The sequence below is a fragment of the Athalia rosae genome, chromosome 1 (assembly GCF_917208135.1).
Source record: "Athalia rosae chromosome 1, iyAthRosa1.1, whole genome shotgun sequence".
NCBI lineage: Eukaryota > Metazoa > Arthropoda > Insecta > Hymenoptera > Athaliidae > Athalia > Athalia rosae.
Genome location: NC_064026.1, coordinates 11,840,686 through 11,865,582, shown reverse-complemented (window position 1 = coordinate 11,865,582; position 24,897 = coordinate 11,840,686). Strand labels below are relative to the sequence as shown.

General features: G+C 42.2%; 2 protein-coding genes across 2 annotated transcripts in view; both read right to left on the bottom strand.

The window, feature by feature from the left end:
* Window positions 1-116: 116 nt before the first annotated feature.
* LOC105687143 (RNA polymerase II subunit A C-terminal domain phosphatase SSU72) lies at window positions 117-1,680 on the bottom strand. The gene is made up of 4 exons (XM_012402542.3): window positions 1,303-1,680; window positions 963-1,106; window positions 592-850; window positions 117-461 (listed from the first exon to the last, which is right to left on the bottom strand). The coding sequence occupies exons 1-4, from the start codon at window positions 1,383-1,385 to the stop codon at window positions 360-362; spliced, it is 588 nt and encodes a 195-aa protein (XP_012257965.1). The 5' UTR covers window positions 1,386-1,680; the 3' UTR covers window positions 117-359.
* Window positions 1,681-1,931: 251 nt separating this feature from the next.
* Window positions 1,932-24,897, bottom strand: part of LOC105686974 (serine-rich adhesin for platelets-like) — a 38,244-nt gene continuing 15,278 nt past the window's right edge. The window contains exons 3-6 of the mRNA XM_012402272.3: window positions 14,031-14,092; window positions 12,669-12,792; window positions 9,237-9,393; window positions 1,932-8,324 (exon numbers count right to left, since the gene is read on the bottom strand). Coding sequence (XP_012257695.2) covers window positions 3,671-8,324; window positions 9,237-9,393; window positions 12,669-12,792; window positions 14,031-14,092 — 4,997 coding nt within the window. The 3' untranslated portion in view covers window positions 1,932-3,670. The remainder of the gene's footprint in view (window positions 8,325-9,236; window positions 9,394-12,668; window positions 12,793-14,030; window positions 14,093-24,897) is intronic.

The following is a 24,897-nucleotide window of genomic DNA, read 5'->3' as shown; positions in this document are numbered from 1 at the left end:
AGTCACTGGCATTGTGGAACACCTCCATTTGTAAATTAATTTACCTATAGTCTGAGTAATTGTACCTAATTCTAGAGCTTAGGTACCAGACACATGGAAGAAGATACAATAGGAACTTGATGAAATCATCACGTTTTTAGAATATATTTCTAACTCGGCATTTACGTGTAAATACAATTGTTCATTTAAATTCAATTGATACTTACTTCCCATAAAAGCAAAAGTAAATTTGAGAACGACCATTTCATTCTCAATAATTGCTCCCTGCAAAAATTAAATAAATTCTAACTTATTTTAACTTATATTATAGTCACAAATTCTCCAAAAAGAAGAAGTCGTCAAAATCCGAATCCGTGATATCAATAAAATAACACGGTGTGCAGTATAGGTCGTGCACATTTTGATTCAAAATCGTGCAGCAATTCATCAATGTCGTTGTCAAGATCATCGCTGTTGGATAGCTAAAACAATAATATTTGCATCGTTAGTGGAGCATTTGACAGGGAGAAATAGGAGGTAGAACTGAAGCATGGGATATATCAAAATAACGTAGCATCCTAAAGCCAAATGACAATTGAAAAATGGAAGTACCACTGTTACTAGTTCACAGATGAGAAAGGAGCCAACTGTGGCTTCCTCATGGTTGTCTTGAATGTCAATATTGATGAGATGTACAGGTTGATTGTCTTCCGGGGTTCTGGCTTCCATGCATTCGATGACCTGGTCATAAACACGTTCTTCACATGTAACTAAAATATCAAATTTATCCTTGGAGAGCTGGAACCTTTCAGGCCTTGGTTTTATCCGACGATTCCGGTCCAGCATGTGAAGTAAGCCATTCTGCGTATAACTGAGATCACAACTAAGGAAACTATTTAACGTATGCCATACAGAATCTTTAAAAAATTAGAATTTCAAAATTAATGGCAATTGAAAAAATTTTATTCAGACGATTAGGATACTATTGCTTGTCCTTGGTCAAGAGGTCGTTATAAATTTCTTCGTATGATGTGCCAAAGTCGTAAATATTCGGACGGTCTGGAGCGTTTCCCGGTAGCTTAACTTTGTCCCCGGTTCCAAAAGACTTTACATTGAATCCTTTTTTGCTACAAGAATAAAAAACAACAAATCCAGTGATTATAATTAAGTGATACAGATGGCTTTCCACAAATCATTCAGACATCCACTTTGAATGGTAATGACATGGTGATTGATAGGAGGATGATCAAACTGTGAGCTGTGACTCCATCCACAGGCCCAACCTGGGTGCTGCATTGCACCAGGTTGGTAGTTTATTTTTACCTCAAAAAAGCATGAGCTTCCATGCTTCTGTTCATGTTACTCGAACATATTACTGCGACGCTTATAGTATTCGGCGCTGGCATTGTAACCGCGAGATAACAGAGAAGCGTTTTTGAGGTTGCCGATAAATGATGGATGGACCAGCCTAACCTTGAAGCTTGAAGTTTCGAGCCCGATATTTTGTGTGCAATTAATGCGGACGATTTATTAATGAATGAAAGAATTTCTAGCAAATAATGTAGGGATTCTAGATGGCTTATAGCTGCTAAACGGAAATTACTGTTACAGAAATAAAAGGTTGGGGAATAATTTGAAAGATCGACTAAACCGGGACGGAGGATCAATCCGTGGCAAGATCTATGAGGGTAAAGTAAATTCCGTGCGTCACCTTGAGATGTCACGTGCATTATAGATCTGCGAGGTGCTGCCATTTCAGCGGCGGTTTGGAAACTACATTCGCCGCAAAATCATCGTTGACTGTGCCGCAAAACTGATAGCGGGAGTCGCTTGAAAGCTAATTGGAAAATCAAAAGATGAAAATCAATTTCTTTGACGACAGAAATAAATTGTAAAAATGAAAACGAAGAACAGAAAAAGCGTAGTAATTATAGGACGAATAAGATACCAGCTTGTCGTTGATGATACTGTGATATAATTTTTCTTTTAAATACATAGTTATCCAACGAATTTCGAGAATTCGTTGTAATTATCTCCAGATCCTAATCTCTTGTACGTACAATACCTATCTACAACTGATACGTACGTACGTACACACAGTGTCTCGGAATTCATATAATTATCATATACATTGCTATAAAACTGAGACGCTCGCAAGTCTATAATAAAGAAAATCTGCAAGTTTTGTCGCAACTTATAATACAACGTTATATCAGATTTAGGTGGGGCTCTCTTCATTGCTATGACAAAGTTACCCAACTTACAATTACCGTTAAATCGATCTTTGAAACTTTTGACATTCGCCGGTGTAAAAGTTTGACCTACGCCGTAAAAATAGCTAACATATGATGATAAAAAAAATCTTTTTTTCAAATACATACACTTAAAATCTATAATATACAGCGATACGAGTATTTGTCTTATTTATATGACGTGCATGACACAACTTCTTCATTTATTATTATTTTTACTATTATTATTTGCGCCACACAGTAATATATATTTTTTTCATTCTTCTTTACTAAATTCATGGAACATCAAGGGACTTATTATCCTAAAATCATTTTATCTATCATTAAAAATACACGTGGTCGCAAATGATGTTTAAATTATTTGTTAACTTAAAGAAAATCTCTGTACATCTTGACGAAGTGCGTTTTAGTCGGATCTTAGGGTTGAGCAATGCATGTAGGAGCGATTTTTTTCTTCTTTATATGTATTTAATTGGCTAGGTTTACCTAATTAACCTATATCGACCAATACAATGTTACATACAAGCTACACCAAAGGTCATTATTAATTATATTTAGTTTATATTCTTTACATTATTGGTACAAGTTTACATCATGGTCTATTCTATACGTGGAGTATAATATTGTACCGGCTACCTTGGCGTTGTAATAATTGCGGGAAAGTTTTCATATCATTTTATGTACATACATTTCTGTACAATTTACCTGACAATATTTGGTCATTTCCGACAATTCGGTTGGATGCGTACTGTTCATTTTTTTTATTTTGTCGGGTAGAGAGTTGAACATACTTTCGTTGCAATCATTTTAACATCGATATGATGTAGGGTAAGTTATTTAACGAGTGCGAGAATTTTTCGATAAATGACAAGTTGCGACAAAACTGAGCTTATTATCATTATACTTGTTCGCAAATCTACTATAACGTATATCTTCGTACGAGAGAGCTCCCTTCCGAATTAAATAATACTCCCCGAATTTCGATTCCAACTTAAAGAAAAAATATATATTTCACTATCAATATATCTCTGCTCGTTTTGAGCTTATAAAAAAAAAAAAAAAAGAATTCTAATCGGAATCGAAATCTTCCATTAATTTTAATAAGTGTGAATCCAGATGTCGCATTTATAAATTGTTATGGCAATTAGTTGATAAAATAGTCTACTAAATCTTATATAAATATACTACGAACTTTTAGGATTCACGAATCACCAAAATCAATCTCGGACGGCAAAGTTTAATCGCAATATTAAATATACATATCTATAATGAGTATAGTAATTATTCTCAACTTTGAAAGTTGGAGAAAAAAAATTTATTAGGGATCCACGGAGGAACTCATGTATACCTAAGCTTGATAAAACTCCAATTTGCACCAGCTCTGCACATATTCCATGACTAAAAAATTCGATGCATGTATTTTGCGGCACGAGTCAAGTTCACCATTGTCTATTGGCACATTTCGGGTTTTCTAGATCACGTCGACAGCTCTGTGAATTTTCATCAAACATGGTTGTGTCCTCGCAAACAAATCGAAAGTCCAACATTTGCGTTGACGTAAATCCCGGAGAACAATAATGAAAGAGTCGACAGTCTCTTGGGTCGCCGTAAAAACGATACGGCTCTTTATCAATGCAATTGAAAGAAACTTGAGCAATTTTCGACGCTTTTTTTTCTTCGCTTCTGAAATTTTTCGGTTGCCCTGGTTCCTCGGCGCTCTCTTCGGTCGTGGGATTCGAGTTATCGGAATATTCGGGCGCTTCTTGAACTTGATCTTCACTTTCGTCGTTTGCTTTCGGTGTCGAATTTCCCTTCTGTGCAGCTTTCAGCAGAGGATACGGCGTTGAAAAAGAAGCTGCAGTTATGCTCTGACTCCCCTCAGTGCTGGATAAGGTCACATCGAAGGTAGTTTCAGTACTTTTTCCAGTGGTTGAATTGTTGGAAATCTTTTCTCCGCTTTCTTTATCATTCGAAGGTTGATTTTTTGATTCATTGGCACTAACTTCGTTCGCGGATCGCGTTAACTTGTTTTCTCGAGGTATCTCATCTTCGTCGATGTACTCCGGCGAAGCCCAAATAATTTCCGACGAGTCCTCGAAATCGTCTATTCGCCGTTGTAACACCGTTAACTTGTCCGCTGTGGTATCGGGTGGCGGTGTTGGTTTCGACGTGAGTTGGATTTTCCGAATCACTGGCCTAGGAGCCAATTCATTGTAGGTCTTTCTGGGTTTCGAAGGTCGCGGGTTTAACAATCCAAATCTATGCTTGATCACCACCGGATTCGGAGAGGTGGTGGGAGGAATGTAATTGTAATTTTTCCTCAAAGAGATCGGTCGGAAAAGGCTGGGTGGCTTTGGACGAGCGGTCGTTGTCGTCGTGGTTGTGGTTGTGGTTGTAGTCGTTGGTTCCGTCGTCGTCGTAGTTGTGGTTGTAGTTGTGGTCGTTGGTTCCGTCGTCGTCGTCGTCGTCGTGGTCGTCGGATCGTCGAGAGCTTCGTCGTTGAGTCTACGTTCACTCGAAGAGTCAATATAGTCGACTAATTTCTTCCTCTCCTCTGCGCTGGGTTCGTCATTCTTCTCAGCCGAATGTTCCCTGTAATGTTCGGGCTCGTAATTGTCGTCTACGTAATCCTCGGAGCTGACCTTCGCCCGGGTGGCTACTCTGTTCCGATGACCCGAGTGTTTTCTCCGAGGTTCAGGAATTTCGTCCGTAAATTTCAAGACACCCTCCGTACTGTAATCTTCGTTCGAAACGGTCGGATATGAATCTTCCATCGAATAGGACGTCTCTTCGCTAACAGGAACGTAGTCCTCTCCCGAATTTGGGTATTCTTCCAAAGAATCCCCGTACTCCGAAGTTGGTTCTCGGGACCCGAATTCCTCGTTGCTCACTTCGTAGGGCTCGGACTCTTTCGACCCGGCGTTGTACTCCTCGGAAATATATTCTTCGTAGTCGCCACCTCTGGAGTCTTCGTAACTGGCGACCGATTCGCTCTTCTCCGGGGGACTTGCACACTCCAATGGACCGGTTGGTACCGTGTTCGGAGACTCCGATGACTTTTCCGCAGATTTATCGTCCTCGATGTCCAGCTGTAACGGGCGATCCGACTCGTCGCTTGGCACAGATTTCTGCTCTTCCTCCGGAAGTTCTTCCTTCTTCTTGGCGTCGACTACTCCGGGTGATTCGGTAGTTACTGCCGGAATTTTCGACTTGCTTGCCTTCGAATTCGCGGAGGCGAAAGGATCTTCGGATAATTTGGACTCGATCGACTCACCGGATATCGTCGTTTTTCTCGGCCCTTCGCCGGTCCCAGAAATTTTCGTGCCATTAACTGCCGATTCGACTTTCTCGAGTAGAGAGTCTGGCTTTTTGTCGGTCGCCCCATCGGTAGACTGGTCTTTCACTTCGGACCTCGCCTCGTCGGAGGCATACGAATCTTTGGCCGCCTCCCGCGCTTCAATCTTATCGGGTATGACGGATTTTTCAGCTTCAGGTGACGGTATCGAGCTCTCTTCGGACAGTTCGGGCGTAATTTCCATAGTTTTTTCGGTCTTAGAGTCATTGGAAACGGAATCTGCGTCCATTTCGGGTTCCGCATCAGACTCGGCGTTCATCAGTTTGGCTTCATCGTTCACTTTAGTCATCGAATCCGACGATTCCGGCAGCGGCGATTCGAAATTTTCGCCTTCTTCAATGTCGCCTGTTGCACGGGCATCCTTCGACGTAGTCGCTTCGACGATTTCCTCTTCGTTTAAATTCTCGGAAATCGGTGTCACTGTCTGTTGATCCATGCCATACTTTTTCTCATTCGACGGACTGTCCGGTTCTCGACTGGTTACATCGTACGATTGATCGATCATCATTTCCTCTTCGGGCTTTACCCTTTCATCTACAACTGGTGCGGGTTTATGTTCGTCAGATTTTTCGGGATCTCGATGTTCCGGTATCCTCTCAGACGATTTTTCGGTATTATTCTCCACAGGTGCGGACTCCTTCTGATTTTCAACTACTAGGTGAGCATCTGCCTCTTCAACATTCATCGGGTGTTCAGTTTCAACGAGTTCTTCGAGCGTGGCAGTCGGTTCTTCGGCAACGGGACGTTTTTTGCTAGTCGTAGCAGATGTCGGTTTCGCTAACTCTTCACGCTCCGGAACCTGCGTAACTTCCGATTCAACATATTTCTCAACTTCAGGTTCCGCGGTAGTCGTCACAGATTTCGGTTCAGATGCATCCTCAAGTTGGACGATCTTTTCATCATTCGACTTTTTGTCAACTTTCAAGGGTATGACCGTTCCCACTTCGTAATCTATTTCGGGATATTTCGCGTTCGATTCTTTCGCGCGTGGATTTGCTTTCGTCGTGTCAGCCGCTGACTCGCCATCATCTTTGTCCTCAGATTCCAAATTCTTCATCATCGTCATCAGTTCGGCAACCATACGTTTCTCTTCTACGTTCAAATTTTCCGAATTCCCATCGGCGCAAGACTCGGGATTAGACGGCAAAGATTTCTCGCTCTCTTTGCCGAGTCGCGAAGTTTGTTCGTCCGTAGCCGCATACGTTTCTTTCGATTCCTTGGAGCTTTTTTTGTCGTCCGCAACTTCCGCCGACAATCGGTGTCCCAGTAAAAGAGCTTTGAATTTCTTGAAATTCGCTTTTATCGTGGCAATGTCCATGGCTTCCTCCGAATCGGTGAACAACGGACGGGTGACTTCGTCTTCCGGCAAATCATCCGTCCCAGGGTATTCGTAGTCCTCCGACGGTTCTTCGTCGTCCTCGTATTCGCTGTCGCTTTTCGACGCCGCCCGTTTCAATCGGCGAACAGCCGCGCGACGTTCTTCCGGAGTCATTAATTTCGACGGCGTACTCCTGGAGTTTCTGATTTTCGGAACGTCCCTATAAAACGGATCGAAGGATACGTCGCCCTCCTTGTAATCGTCGTAACTAGCCGGTATAGTCGGCAAAGGGAGCATCACCAATTCCGAAGAATTCAAAGGTCGCCCCGACTCGTCGCTAACGCTCGCTTTGGCCGTAACGATCACCCTCGATTGAGAGGGTAACAATGGCGAGGGGTTTTGTACGATGCGTTGAATGTCCGGAGGTGGTAAGCTGATGGTGAATTGTTGGGGTTTCAGTTGCGGTGGGGAAGGAGGTGGCGAGAGGTGGATGTGCCGAGTGATTTGGGTGGAGCCGGCGGACTCCGGTTTCGGGGAGGTTCTCGGCGTGGGGTAAAAGGACCTCGCGGTGGGTTCGGGGGTCGTTGGCTCCGGCGCGAACCCCGTGGATATTTTCTGGGGCTGGGCGGATGACGTGGATTCCTCTTCGTCGTCCTCGTCCTCGTCCTCGTCGTCGGCGGCGTCGTCCGGTTCTTCTTCGTCGTCGTCGTCGTCGACGAGTCGTTCGGACGGCACGGGGGATATGGTGAGTTTCGACACCTTGCCCTGATTGGTGGACTGGAGGGCTTCCAGCGGTCTTCGTTCTTCGTGCTGCTCCCCGACTTCGTGGTACTCTTGAGTCTCCCTGGGATTGTTACTGTGCAGCGTGAAGTGTTCGGTGGTACTCGGTATCCCATGATTGTGGAAAAGGGGATTTATGAAGGAGGGATTATTGGCGTTACTGTTCAGCAGCGTTTGGATAGTCGAGGAGACGCCGTGAAACAACGGAGTCACGGTCGCCGGGTCGCTGTGAATTATCTGAGGATTCGAGTTCGCGTCGCCGTATCTAACTTGGTGAACCTGTGGCTGATTCGTCGTTGAACTGACCCCCTGATTGCTGAACAGCTGGAAGGAGGTGGCTTGATTCGCGGCCTGGTCACCGTTGTGGAATATATACTGGTGATGGTATCCGGAATTTTTGTCGTCGTAAAGCGATTTCGACTGGCTCGTCTGAGGTGTCGAGTAAAGGGGCTGTGTCTGATAGTGTTGGGAGTACCCGGTGTTCTGTTGATGATAAACGGTCGTCGCTACGGTCGCCGGAGGATTCGTTGGTCGTTGGGTGGTGGTGGTACTCGACGTCGTCGTCGGCCTGGGGGTGGTTGAATGTTGGTCTTCGATCGATTCCGTCGGTTCGCCTTCTTCGTCGGAGACTTCGTGGAGGCTGCAACCGCGACAATGAGAATAAAATTAACGATTCATCCTTAATTTTCGCCGCGCGCGTTCGCTCAGGTCGGGATCGCGTATCGAGGAAAATAATAATTCACGTCTCGATCGCCCGACGAGGCGGGTCGGGGCGTACGAGAGAAGATTTAGTATACCTCCGACCCATTATCCGGTGTTATCGATCGGACGAAATGACATGTGTACAATTTAATGCCACGTCAGCTGTCCGCTGGTGGCACGAAAGAGCCATTGACGGCCGATGAATAAGCTGACGTATAACACAACGGGTTTATAATACGACTACATAGAGACAGGTGAAACCGAAAGTTGAGATTCGATCGGGGCCCGAGCGATGCGCGCACTCGATCACTCGACGTCTCTGTACGGACATCAACGCTGTCAGGACGACGAGTTAATTAACGTACACGTGGAATCATCGGTAAGGAAACTTGGTGAATAAAACGATGTGTCATTTAGATAAGGGTCATGTAATGGTCCCGGACGTGTTCTCACTTCGGCAAACAAGCTCTACATCACACCGAGTGATATTTCTCTGGAAACGATTTGTGTGTGTGTGTGTGTGTGTGTGTGCGGCGTATACTTTGTATTTATGTACGTTAATCGTAAGTAAGTTATGCCGCTATAATCGAGTATTTTAACCTCGGCAGACTTGCGGGTCGTCACGCCATCCGAGCTACTACTCGAACACCGCAGGCTGCGGAGTTGGCGGTTCGCTAATGTCTCTTCGTGGGTAACAACGAGAATACAAATTAGCCCAGGAGAATTTATATCGCACACGCCCGTTTCGTGTCTTACCTGTAATGCTGTATCTGTGATTTGCCACTGTCTCGTGATTTCGGAATCTCATGGGAGGGAAGGAGGAAAAACTGATAAAAAGTTTTAGACTCACCTCAGAGTGACGGCGTTATTTCCGTAGAGTTCCAGATTCAAATTGTAGAAACGTTCGCTCTTGCTACAATCGACCTCATCGACTCGCTCGCAAACGCGAGTCTCCTGGTCGAACACCGTCCCGTTCAGGCATAAGAATTTTATGTCCATTATTTCGTCTGAAATCATATCTCACGGTGAAAATCGATCATTAATTTTCATAGGGGAATCTCACTAGGGTCCTTCGAATTCCTATTCAATTCGCTGTCCGCACGGTGATCATTCACAATCTGAGTTTTACGTTGGAACTTACGAATCGATTATCGACTAAACTAATCACGACGATTAAAAAATCGCTATTAAGATCCGACGCGATAATTGGAATATAGTATCGCTTTGTTTTTTTATTCTTCTCCACCGTATGAAAGTGAACAAAGTATCGGAATCTACTTTAGAATAAGATTCCTCTGTCAGAGTAGGGTCGATAAACCAGTTTGAATTAAGCAAATTTATGCGAAATCGTGAAGCAGAAAAGGAGCAAGACTGAAACAGTCGCGACATATTTCCGCCGTATGTCAGTAAGTTTTGGAAAAATTCTTGATCTCCGGGCACAGGTGTGCGCGTATCAGAAACGTTGGGATCTTTCACGAAAGATCGAAATCCCGATCGACCGTGACGATCAAAAATCTCCGTCACGCTAACGCGTCGCATAATCGATTAACGTCACCGATCCAACCGAAGGTTTTTAACGATTTCGAAACGAGAAAAGGAACAACGAAAGAAACTAACGATCTATCCACGGTACCACGTAGGTACCAGCCGACCAGGTTGGTGCGAACCGATTAATTTGAAATTCTATCATCGATTTAATGTTCGTCGCCGATATTTGGATCGAACGAAGATGAGCAAAAAAATGAGGAGAACGAAGAGGGGAAAAAAAGAGATCGCGCGGTGTAACGTGGGTTCGCGGAAGACGGGAAATACGAATAAATTTATCACGTGATCCGGTTGGGTTCCATGAAGCGGAAACTTCATCTCGTGTAGCATATAATACCGGATAGTATAGTATATATCTTTGCTATACGGAACAATCTCGACAACATGCAAATTAGTTGGAAGTTCTTAGATAGATTAAAATCTGACATCGTCACCGCCACCGTACAGTTTTATCTCATTAGGTGTAGTATTATTACTGTACTACATATCCACCTGGTATATTAATTATATCCAGTCAGTCGTCGATACAGCGAAAAGTCATCAGAACACGAAAATAAGTATAATCCGAATAAAATCACGTGCATATACGTGTACGTGCAACGGGATAGGATAAAAATGTATATGGTGCAATTCGCGTCGATGCGACGAGAAAAAAAATTGGACACATCGCTTTTGCCCATCTACCCGTCCCGGTCGTTGAAAAATAGAAGAAAAAGAAAGTCAAGTATACGGATACGAAAGTCAAGTATACGAGAGAAGGAAAACTGGGGGAAAAAAATTGCTGGGGTCTGGAGCGGGAGTAGCGCGATTTGACGGGGAATATGCCTGCTGGTACGTTGCTGCGCTGATTTAGAGTGTAAAAATGCAGTATAATACCATGCGGTACTATATGGCTTGCACGTTTTATGTAACCGTTAGGGTATATATATATATAGTTATATCGTACGTACGGTATTGTACGGGTTATGCAAGGCGTTTATAAGAATATCACCGTATACATCAACGACAATCTTGGCCGCGGCGTCCCGACGACGTCCGTGTACATAATATACCCAGTAGATACATACATAAGTCCCTGTATGCACCGCGGTATCGTACAGGTATACCTGTACGTATGCACCGTCAAAGATGAGTTCCGTCGGAGAATAAAAGAGAACAAAATCGTTACATTTTAATTAATTTATTTATTTATTCCGTTCGGCGGAATCTGCGATGTCGATGTGAGTTTTACCTGCACCCTTATACGAACAAAATTCGGATCGATAAAATATGAACGATTTGAAAATTGATCGAATTATATTTATCAAATATATAAAAGCGAATCCGCACTGTTAGGACAAACCATACGTGGGCGTATATTCGAAATAAATGCAGACGTACGGTATAAGTAGCGGCGTTACGTTCGTTCGGAACTGGGTAGGTATACACGACGCTGTATAAAAATTTACTTTTTATACAACCCGATTAGCATAATCACATTTTTTCGCGGCACTTCAGCGGCGCGACTCCGCGGGAATGTCATGGTCGACGACGTCGTTACGAATGTTACTGACCTATCGTTGAAGAAAGAAAGAAAAAAAGAAGAAGAAGAAAAAAAAAAAAAAACAACAAACATTTACAACAATCATAATGTAACTTTAATATTCATAGTCCATTTACGTACTATAAATATACCGCGTGTATGTATGTATGTACGTGTACACGCGGCGCAATTAAATCCGAGATATTGGAGAGATGAAAAAAAATTGGATAAAAAATACACCGTCCACCGGTCCGTGCATGCGTGGGTAGACCGAGGTTATTTTTATAACCGAAGAAAATCGCGGAGTTGCAGAAACAAAAATAGAATAAAATGAATGAATAAAAAAATTTACGGTTATAACGTGATACATTGAACACTGCAGAGTAAATTCGTGGTACGATAAAGTAAAAGTTGAGTTATATGTTGTTTGAAAAAAAAAAATAAATAAAAATCAAAGGACCCGTTAGTTACGTATAGTGTCTGCGGGTTAGGTGTGTGTGTGTGTGTGTGTGGGTATATCATAGGATATGCGGGTTTGAATGCAATTCGAATGTGGACAGGCGTTTCGGTTCACCGATTGTGACCGAGTTTCACATACAGAGATACGTATTACAGACTGCACTCGGAACGCACGAGCGTATTGCTGAAAATTTGCAAAAAAATTTCAAACCCCCGCACGATCGAGTGGTCTGTTCCAATCGAGTGTCGCGCGTACGCTAGTTTTAAGAAGAAGAAAATATCACGGATACAATCCATTAGATACGAGTCTTCTCCTCGTTACATGAAAAGCAGTGAATTTAACGTCGAGGACACGTGAGGGGGGTAGACGCAAAGAACGAAAAGAAAAACCGCCCGAAATTCAAAACTTTCATATCTCTATCTTTTTTTTTTTATACCTCCGTAGGGATTTTTATTCTTCCGAATGTTTCGAGAAAAATCCATTGTTTTCACGTCGGGGATTTCTCCGATGTTTACGGTAAACTGCGCCACTCTATGGAACCCGGAAGTGAAGAGCACATCGCAGACTTTGTACAGACGCAGAAGACGTTCGCGCTTCTGATCGTTCGTAAGCAATAAATGTACAACTCGGTTGCGAGTAGTGATTTTTAATTTTTCGCGCGAGTTGTTAAATGTTGTTACGCATCGGGAGATGAGTTATAATTCACGTGTCTCGTTGCGTTCGAGCAACAACAATGAGGCAGCCGGATGATTTACCTTTCTGTCCAATGGTACAGACGTGAAACATCTGGCAGCCGGTCTCCACATCGGCGTAGTAACCACCGATAACTTTGCCGACGCACGAGAAATTTGTCTCCGGTAGATTGTCGAAGTCCAAATACTGGAAAAGAAAAGAACGAATAATCACCCGCTTAATTGAGACGTCGAAAACTTTTCACTGTAATATATTTCCATTAACGATTGCAAACGAATAAAAACGAACAAGTTCTTTTGGAATTTATTCTATTTTCGTCGTCGCCTGCACATTCTCTCGATCATAATGGGGGGAATAATTAGTGGTGCCATCATAAACGCGTTACGAATTATTGGTAATAGATATTACACAGGTATTGTATATAATATAGAATTTATGAATATGCGTTCGCGGCGAGATTTCGAGTGTTGCTCAAATTTTTATTTCATCATCTGCATTTCGAGCGTCGTTATTCACTAATTACCATTACTGATCTATGCGGTGTATCATCGATAATAATAATGATAATAATAACGAACTTCGTTAGTTATTCAACACAATTATCACTCGTGCACAATTCTTCTTCCTTTTTTTTTCTCTTCTCTCTTTTCAAATAATTATATCAATTACACGTACGCATGTATACTGCTGGCTTTCGAAGGAAATGAATTTAATAAACGTGTGAAGAATAAAAGAGAAAAAAATAAGAAAGAGGTTCACGTCTCGATTTTTTTGGTCTATAGAGTCGTGGAAAATAAATTATGTGATGTACTTGTGATATTTAGTTATGTAGTATAGTTATTTCATAATACAGTTGTATGAAATTTATTTATTTATTTGTTTATTTTATAATTCATCTGTGTTTAGAGCGTACTGTCAATGTTTATATCAGATCTAATATAAGCTCGGTGGTTTTTAACGATCGATAAATTTTTCAAATTTTACAACTCGCGCGTGATTTCTTTATTTATACCGTGACGCGAGCGTGAATAATTATAGAGACACATATATATACTTATGTCATTTATCAAAGGAGAGTTTATACAATTATAACTACCCACCCATAGTCATAGTATATTTCATAACGTGTCATTTATAGGTATATATTATATATAAATATAAATAATAAAAAATAACGTCTCTATTAATATTATTTTCTTTTTCGTTTTTCTGGGCAAACATTCGGTTCAATGACAAATAGAAATTTCAACTTTTCCACGTAATATCCTGGATGGAATATACACATCGGATTTTTTTTTTTCTCCTTTCTTTCGCTTTTCTCGCTTTCGCTCTAATCAACTGTGAGGCGGTCCGATTGAAAATATATATATAAGGAGAAAGACAGAGGCAGAAAAAGGAGGGAATTTTTTTTTTCAATCACTTACTCCGGGTTCTCCTCCGTTGCACAATCTGAATCCATGTTGAAAATGAAGTAGCCACACGATAACTGTAAAAAAAAAAATATAAAAAAAAGAAATCAATAACAATTATCAGAAGAACAATAATTTTCACATACGCGTATGGTAAATTGTAAAATGCGTAACAAGTTTTATGCTAACAATTACACCCTTTGTTCCTCCATTTGAATCTCTTTGTTTTTCATCGCGCACACTCCATGGTCCTGCGGCGTACGTATGAGCACGCGTTAAATACCTGAATGATATATATACATGTATATGTATATAAACGTGCTAAAAAATGATCATATACATGTATATAGGCGTGCAGTTATTACATTCGCATAATTCTCACCGAAGAAGCTATTATAACTTTCACCGCACTTATCTAACTCACGACAGGCGTCACACTGTGGCCTTAATTATTTCTCACTTCTGAAAGATTAAATAATTTTCACGTGTGATGCCATTTCCATATATATATATATATTTATATACGTACACGCATACACGTCTGCCACGACGCGATACGGCTGTATGTAGGTACGTAAATGAGAGACGTTGACGCAAAATTTGGAAAGAAGAAGAAAAAAAAATGATTCATTTTTCAAACAAACGTGTTACCTGCACCGTCTTATTTTACGGTGGCACGATCGATTCTCTGTCGTGGATTTATTTGATCGTGAAATTTTGTTTCTCGCAATGCAATAGAAAATGTACATGAGTAAGAATCCTAATACAATGAGGAGAGAATTTTTATTTCTGCCCTCGCCAGTCAAGGTCGAATTTTTACGGGTGATCAAACCCGGGAGTTACGAAATTCTTTCGATGACTCCGGGTTATCGTTATTGTAGAATATGTACGTACGTATACGTAAAAATGCACATAGTTGTAACGTACATAATTATATATAGCAGACCTCGATTCGTTGCAACCGTATACAGTATTTTATGTACCTTTATTAATATGATGTTAAATAAATATCCTAACGCATTACATGGGGTATATAATACACGACGTATACCATTGCTGCGAATGAATGTACGTACAACACGATAAACGCATAGGAGGATGATATTCGCGGGGGACGAAAATTTCAATTCTGAAATCGATCGTATATTCACTCGGACCCGGATGTACGTCATTGACATTTCGCTCTCGCTGTTATTCCTTTTATTTATTGTTTTTTTTTTTTTCCAAATTATCGGCGAAAATTGTCCATCCCATAAATCGCCATAATCTCGATTTATTGCCACCGAACAGCACCCGCCGTCTCATCATCCATACATATGGAAATGCGATAATTCAATGCCGAATGTATCGCATATTTTTCTCGTATATAATACGTTTCACGCCGTCATATTTACCACAGATGTAGGCGTGTCGTGAATTTCCGAAATAAAAAAAACTAATAACAACAATCGAACTACGATTAGAAGTAATCCACCCGAGCAGATTACCCGATCATCGTCAGTAATTATGATCGTCGAAGGGGACGTAAATTTTTCGCGAGTAATCGCGTACCTGTCTCGGTGCCCCGCGGGTGCCGCGGGGATATACGCGGAGAAATGGTCAACGCGGCTCGACGGAGAGCTGCTCGGTCTTCCATAGTTCGAAGTGTACGTACGTACAGCTAGGTCGTCGGAGGCGAAGAACGGCCCCCCATATATACTTAAATGTCAGTGAATTCACACAGCTGTTATGAGAGCGGGTTATATCACCGCGCCAGTCGCGAGGCCGCGCGTATACCTCTACGGCGAAGATGCAGCGGCAGCAAATCTTAGGATCACGGCGGAGATGAACACACCTATACAAACATAGACAGTAGTACGGTACACCTGCGTGCGACGTGCGCATCTTTCACGTGGAGACGTATGCGAGGGTAAATGGACGTATAGCCGTATCGCAGTTTACCGCGAGGTATATTACCGTGGCCATGATGGTTCTCCGCTTCGTAAATCTTAAAGAAGAAGATTACGAAGCAGGCGATACGATCGCGTTCGTTTTTATTTGACCGAAAAAGAGAAGAGAGACGAACGAAATCGGATAGGTTACGGAGCGGTGGTACCCGTTGACCCGGAAGATAATAACGACGATTCACGATGACGATAATTAGCATTAATATACCGCGCGGACGTGAGCAGTCACAATAGAGAGACATCATCGTCGATCAATCAATCAGATATCCGACCACTGGACAGTCGTGGATACGCACGTCGTACGCTTAATAAGCCAACGCGGAGTGTTCGAATCCGCAGAATTGACAGGCTTTACGGGGTGTACACCCGGTCGGATCGATCGTGGCGAATAATCGTTCGCAAGGTTCGCAACTTTTTCGCGTAGCTGCCGGGCGGCCCGCGAAAAGTTGTCCAGAAGCGCGCTTGGCCGCGATGCGACACACCACGATCGATTCGACCGGGTGTACATGGAAGAGACAAACGCAACCCCTCAGGGGCCCTGCGGGGGGTATACATGTTGTGTCACGTATCAAGGCCCGACATAGGGCGCATATCGTCTTTTTCGTTGTTTTGTTTATTTGTATATTTTTTTTTTGTTTTCTTACCCGAAGGACGAGGCGATGGTGTGAATTTGACGAGCGAAAATAGAAATTGAAAGTCGAGCGTGGGCGGATGGGCCGTATAACGCGGTAGCCAGACTTTTACATGTACGTACATACATAATATGTATACCGTGCGAGTAGATACTTGAATTTCGTATCGGTTGGCCGAGAAATGAGAAGAGAAAAAACGGAAAAACGGAAATTACCAAAAGGACTAGTCTCTCATCGTTGGGGATCGTCTTAGATTTTTCGGTATAATTTTTCACCGCGCTCTTCTTCTTCGCGCGGTAAGACGAAGTCCGTTCTGTCGGATGTTTTTCAACGCGCGCTACTCTACAGCCAGGCGATTAATTAACGAAATTAGGTCCGTTAAAATTTCACTTCGTTCGAGACGCGAACGGCTCTATATGGATATTACAAAGTTCACGTTCCCATGGCCATCGTCGGCGAAATCAAGGCGTGAAAAAAATATACTTCAAAAAGTGTAACAACGACGCCCGACGAGTCATAGCTCAGGAGTGGACCGTTCCATTTCCAGATGAAAAACCAAAAATAGGAAGACATGAAAATAGGTTCAACGCAAACGATGGCGGACGATGGAAACGAAATGGAAGAAAAATGAAAAAAAAAAAAAAAACATATCGCCACGTAATATCCTCGCTATGGATTATTAATTGGAGTAGGTCAGATTACCGCAAGTTAGGTGAGCAGCTGCCATGTTACAGAGGCACTTAGTTCTGGGGCAAGGTCGTCTGGTGGGACCCGCGAATGGACCACCACCGCGTCGCTGATCACACACTACGTGGTCCGAAACTGTACGAAACGGCGCGAAGACAAAAAATCGACACGTACCTACCTACCTACCTACCTACCTACCTCATCCGCGACTTCGCGTGTTCCACGACCGAATAAAAAACCTTACAGAAAATACCTAAGGCCCGCGACAGCTTAATTGCGCCGGCGATTAATTAGCGAATAAAAAATATACACAAATACTCGGTAAGCCCGCACGGATCTTTTGTCGGAATTTTTCTAGCCCGTTGAAATACAAAGGACGAAATATTAAAACCGCAGGTGTAATTTTTTTCCTTTCCTTTTTTACCGTCGTCGACCCAACCTGCGAAGTGGATGTTTATTATACGTATAGAATTGCACAAACGGCTAATTAATTAGTCGATATATAATTCAGTGGCTCAATTAACAATTTCACATGATCGGATCGGTCGGAGGATCTCGATTACGCAATATTACGTATATATGTAACATGCTTCGTCGATACAGGTGTACCTCAGCGTGTGAGTTGGTCGCATCGATAGACGTATGTATGTAGATTAGTTCGGGGGAGGAGGAAAAATGGAAAAAACGAACGAGAATAGAACGAAATGAGTCGAAGAAAAATGGAGAGAAAAATTTCATTAATTATATACGGCGTTGAGACCAAGATGTAACACGACGCGATAATTATCGTACAACGATCATCGTCGTCCCGCATGCTCGACGGGATGACAAGAACGTAAAGTTGAATAAGAACACGCATATTCCCTACGTGCGACTTTAGCGAACTGCAGCACATTTATAAGATTCGCAAGATCATCCGCGTTTAGAGAGAGAGAAAAAAAAACAAATAGAAAAGAAAAAATAAGAAACGAAAAAAGGATGTAAGAACCGAGTCGGATGAGCGAACTCCGTCGGGGATTGCTAAACACGGAGGCTCTGTATATAAGTATATATAGATATAATCTATATGATTTGAGTACATAGTTCAAAGACGCGCCAATGTACACTTTGCTCATGCTGCTTGATTTCCACCACCGTTACTACTGGTGATGAATTTTTTTTTTTTTTCTCTCATATACCAAGCTTTTGAATACCTCACAAGTATATTTCCAGCAAAATTCCCGACGTGCGCTATATAAAATATCATGTGTATATGCATCGTTGTGTAGGTATAGGTTATACTCCATTCACCCCGCGATCCGTTTTCTTTTGAAATTAGAATTTCGAAAATGAAAGAAAAAGATCCGACCGCAATTACGCGTAAAACTGCCGATCGACGAAATGGCGAGAAAATCCGCGAGTACGTTCGTATAGATCCCAAAGCGATATCATATACGGTAGCTGGTGTAGGTCGGAGTATTGCATCTTCTATTTTATTTTTATTTTTTTTTTTTTTTCCTCCTCCTCACAACCAGCTACCGCATCTGTAATACAGACGCGTTACATCACGTACGCAATGTTCGCTCGTCCCGTCCTCAGATAAAACAAATTGATTTATTTATCGATTCCTTTGCGTCGAACCGATCAAACTATGTTTACGAATGTTTCGCGTCCTCGCGCATATACAAGACGTTACAGGTGTGCGCGAGTGCAGAACCGGCGGCATATCTTAATTTGCGCCACGGTGATTTACCTCGCGATTTATCCTCGTCGCCCTGTATCTCGAGACAAAATGCGCGAATAACGCGTCGTCCGTTCGAACGACGTCGATGATTTTTCGAGTCGCTGTATAAAAAGACGAAGATGATGAAGAAGAAGAAAAGGATGAAGTAAATTTCTGAAATTCCTTCGCACTCGCGAAACGCGTCTCGCACCGCAATTGAATTGCTTCGTCCGATAAGCGCGAATACGCCGAGTATTTTACTACCCGTGGATATCGAATGGGGGAAAAAAAAGGGAATCGGGAGCGCGCGATCGCGTCCGCCCGAAAATCTGACGCATCGAGACAATTTCTTATATATGTGTATGTATAATACAAGGTAGAGGTAGAGCGTTGCGGCTCTCGCGTCGGCACAGCCTTGCGTACCCGTGTTGCATAAATATTCATAAAGTCGCGAAGAAAGTAGCGAGGCGTGGCCGCGGCAGAAAGTGAGCGCGACCGAGAGGGGTCGACAGAAAAAGATGGAGAAAGAGCGAAGCCGCGATCAAGAGTAACACAACAACTCGCCGTCAAGAGTGACTCCGCTAACGCGGCGAACGAACGTGTTGAGCAACCGGCTTCTTTCGGTTTCAGGAAAGCGAATCAATTTCGATACCGATTTCGCTTTCCGTACGCGATCTCCGGATACCAAAGCGCTCCCCTGCACTCCTCTACGTACTCACTCCGACGTTACTCCGACGTTGTTGTTTCGAAACGCGCACCCGCGCGGTATTTTGCATTTGTTGCCTTGCCCTTCTTGTTTTTGTTTTTTTTTGTATTTCTTTTGGGAAACTATGGCAACATGCGCGGTAACGCGACAAGGTGCCCTTCGGGAACTGAGTCCAGCGTATCTATATGAGTACAGGCTTACGTATACAAGATGAAAATAAAACTCGATTTATATACATATATATGGAGAGATGACTCGAGAGTCGACGAAGATTCACGCGTAGGATGAGGAAGTCTATCGTTTATCGGGACTCAAAGGGCACCGGGGCGAAAGCAGGGATTATGACTCCTCTTTTTTGTTTTTTTTTCTTGTTTTTTTTTTTCCAATTTTTTTTACCGTACGTACGAATAGCCGGCGTACCTTGTATACCTTTCTCCTGCTACGGAGGAGGAGGAAGGTATCCTCGCTCAGGTAACCCGAGGTAATTACATCTTAGAATATAAGGTATACAACGGGTAGACAGCCGTTATATAGGTATGTTGTACCTGCAGAAAGTGGCGTGCGAAAATCCGCCAGGATCACGGTTATTACGTCACACCGTACGGTCGTTATAAACCTGTGCGGATATACATGTATATGTTACGTGCATACGATGCAGCTGATATCGCATCCCGACACGCGACCTCCGTATCAATTTTGCCGAACTTCTCTATCTTCTTACGGCGACTTTCGTCAAAATCGGTTCCGGTCGTGTAATTTACCCCAGGCTTTTTGGGGGATTGCTAAATTACCGGAAATTGGAAAACGAAAAAACCGAAAAATTACGCAAGACTTTTACGTACTCTTGTATCCGAGCGAGGTACGTACGTGGTTTCATTGTTTCAGCGCTACGGACGTAAACGAAGAATAGAAGAAAAACAAATAAAATTAATAAATAAAGAAAAATGGAACCGCAGAATTTAATACGTATACGTACGTGTGCCTCTATTCCGCATACACGCGGGTGCGGTGTAATAGGTGGTGTATCGTGCGCAGCTCTAGTGCCGGATTACGTATACAACATCGATATTATATATATACTTAGATTGTAACAATACTGTAAATGAAAATTGATTGAATTCCTCGGAGTTTTTTGAACCCGCAACGGCAGCCTTTTAGCCTCGGGATAAAATATACGTACACCAATAAATAATAGGATACCCCCGAAAACTATCGTATTTCCGGGAAGAACCGTGAAGCGTCTGCAGTACACGGGTAATCCTATATCCCGTGTACTCTGTAATGTCACACATGTATAACAGATGCGGTAAGTATATAGCTACGTATGTGAACGACTACAATTTTTTTTTTTTTTTTTTTCTTTCTCTCCGTTAGAAAATAAAACCAAAAATCGCAGCTCATTTGCTCGATGAGAAATGGTATCTATACATCGATTCGAAATTCTCGTAATATATAACGGGTTGTTATAATCCTATGTAATCATTTAGAAAATACATACTATGTAACGTACAACGTATACCTGTATTCATATACTTATCGAGAATATCGTCGTGACATAAAGTTTTTTTTTTTTTCTTCTCTCCTTATTTTTCTTTCTTTATTTTTTCAATCCGCACAAAGGTCAAAGACGTTATAAAATAGTAATCGATAATAATTCGTTGGAATACATATATGTTGTATATGTACATCTCTTCTTTAATGTAACTTTCGCTTTATTGGTTCCTTATGTATTTCGTATGTACTTATTCTTTATATACACCCAACCGCGCAGTGTAGGTACGATGAACAAAGAGCGATATAAGAAAAAAAAGAAAGAAATAATTCGATAAATAGAGATGAGATGAAATAAAACGCAAGTAAAATAGTGCCGATATGAGGATCCGTAGCAAACTTTATATTACACGCGGCGTAACATAGGATGCATATACGTATGTATATGCGGCGCGGTTAAATCGCCCACGTTATAAATATAATTGATTACGCGCCTTTGCGTATATAGGTATATCGGATTTGAGATGCAACGAACCTCGGCAAGACGTTAATTTTAAAAACATGGTGTTACGCGCGACGTGGCTGCAGCAGAAAAAAAGATAAAGAAGAAGAAGAAGAAGAAGAAGAAGAAGTTAAATCGGAGGAATCCGGAATTGACGCGTTTGCGCGCGGGCGTAATCCTAGACAAAGAGCAGTTTATTCAATTGGCTTAATTACCCACACGCTGCGTACAATACGTGCGTGCATACGACGTTGTGATATTAAAATACGTATTAGTACCACGTACCTATACGTATAATTTCAGAGTTTGTCGAGGTTATATATATATATATATATATGCGCGACGATAAGTACGATAACGACGTCTTCCAATCGGGGCGAAGGGAAATCCTTTTATTACATGCGACGAAAAAAGAACTTTGTAAAATATACGCGAGCGGATGCTGCGACGTCGCGTCCGCGTCGGGCGCCGCCGGATGGGACGTTATGATCCCCGCGCGCGGACTTTACATATAGGTATACACACGCGTAGGTATATGATGTACGTACAATACATAAATACGAGGTATATACCCGACGTTGACGCTGTACTTCGCAACCCACGGGATTACATGTGTTCTTCCTCCACAATTCCGGCATCCGTGCAGTCGGGATATACATATATACGGACCATGAACCGGATTTCAAGATAATATCCGATGCTCCGAAACCCCCACGCCGGAAACGCCATAAACGACATTTTGAAAAAACGGGGGCCATAATGAAAAAAAAAACAGCCAAGTCGATGATTTTCTTCAATACAGATACAACGACGTTTGAGGAGATTTCAATCCGCGTACAGCAGGCGTCGGTCACGCGCTGATCAGACGATCGAATCGACCTCTCTGCTCCCGAAAGTCAGAAAGTGGGCGTCGAAACTAAACGAGGATTCTTCTAGCGAATAGAAATAACATTGGCGAGATTAATAATGCCGCTGCTGCACAGAGCGACACGACGTCTCGGCCGGTCGTCGGACTCGCGAGACTGCGAATCCAATTAAATACATATTTGGACCCTAATTGATAGCGCGACGTGAAGGCAATACGGCAAAAGGAGAGCTTAGCTCGACTGAGTCGGGAGGTCGACGAAAGAAGATGGAATTAACCGAGGGGTTTTTCACGGTGGAAAAATTTTTTTTTTTCAAATTTTTCGACTTTATCGCCACCGAGTCGAACGAGCGCGAGGTACGGCGAGGCGAGCGACCGCGCGCATTAAAACGCATCGTTAATGATTCATTTCGTAAGTGAATTAAACGAACGTCGAAAATTACAGGGTACGTGGTTATGCACCGAGCTGTTGAATATATATATATAGCGGGGGTTATTAATTGTATATATTAAGAGCGTATTTTGCCGTTTAAAATTATGAATTCCTACCGAGAAATCGGTTGCGAAAGGATTAGGTGTTGTATCAGGTACGAGTCCGCGGAGCCTCCGCAGGCGATGCGTCGATGCGTTCGCAGTGCACGAAAACGGTATGAAAAAAAAAACCGAATAAAATTCGACGAAGTTCGACCGAAATGACATCCATCGAAATACTATGTCTGCGGCTGATGCGAAGTAAAGCGAATCGATACCGATTCCATTAATTATTATCCATTGTCGTCGTGTCGCGGCCATTTTAATATTTCATAGCCACAGGTATACCGCACCGCACAGCTCAATTCTGTGAAATGTACGCGGAGAATTTTTTTCCCCAATAAATTTCCCGGGACTATACATATAATCGAGAATTGTCAACCGCACCGCGTGCATATTTTAAATAGTAACTCGACGTGCAGAAATTTCCCCTTCCTACTTTATCTTTTTTTATTCTTTCGTCCGAACGAAATCGTTACGAGTTGCGGCATGAGAAAAATTATTATCATCGTTGTTATAAATTTCAAAAAATTTCAGATCATTAGGTTTATTATTGTTTCATTAACTTTGTATTGTCGTACGGTTGGCTGCGCGCGAATTCCTTAACGCTAGGCGAGAAACTCGGTTATATTGTTCGATATTATAATACAGTTGTAAAATTTGAGAGCAAACGAGAAGAGGGAAAAGAAAACGAAAAAAGGGGAAAATAAAGACGCGCGCGGTTTCCGTAAAAGGAATTCAACGCGATACCGTTGTTGATGCTGCGCGAGTAAGTAAGTACGTTAATTCCGACCTTTGACGCGTGGGAGATCATCTCTGGAGATTAAATTTGAACTTCGAGTCTTCTCCGTATGTAGGGATTATACGTTTATATACATATATTCACCGTACATATATAATATATAACGTAGGTATGTACTTATACGTCGCTCGTCGCACATGGGCATACTGTACACAGATTACAAAACTCATTGTCGAACCGTTTCCGCGTTCGACGTTTTTTTGCCAATTTTTTTTTTTTTTTCCCAACGATATCGACGAATAACCAACAACACGCAGCGTTTTCTCCGTACATGACCTTGACCTTTTCGCCGTTCAGATTTCAATTACATTCGGAATTTATAAATCAATCGAACGTGTCGTATATATGTATACAAATCTATGCGCAGGAAAAAAAAATTTCATCAAATTTTATCGATAGAAAGATAATTGCGGCAAAGATGACAACGACGAACTACATATATTCGCCCGTAAGGTAAGTCACGTCAGAAAAATTCCCCGCGAACAAAAAAAAAAAAAAAAAGCGAAAAGAAAAAAAACTAACAAAAAGCACGACTGACTTTTGAGCGGTTGACAACCGGCGTGAGTGATTCGCGTACGGGTAGATATATGGATTTTTTCTCTCTTCTTGTTTTCCTACGCGGTACGTGGCAGGAATTTTTCTCATTCAAAAGGGGGGAAAAAAAAAAAAGGGAAAAGAGGCAAAGATGAATTATACCGAGCCGTGCCCATACGATTCGGTCGACCAGAACCGGTTGAAGAGCGATTTTCATAACAGATAATGGTTAAAATATCTCGTATCGCAAATATGATTGAAGTCAAAAAGTGCACGACATACCGTCAGCTGCGCGGTTCCGAAGTTTCAATTTTGGTTTTTCCCCTTTTTTTTTGTTTCCTCGTTGCTGCGGTTTCGGGGGAGGGAGGATCGCGACGCGTATACCACCGCATGCTGACGCATCGTAGGGAGAAGCTTAAAATTCATATTTTTCGACCCACGTTATTTATCGTACACGTCAGCTTTTTCGAGTCGCGCTGCGGCG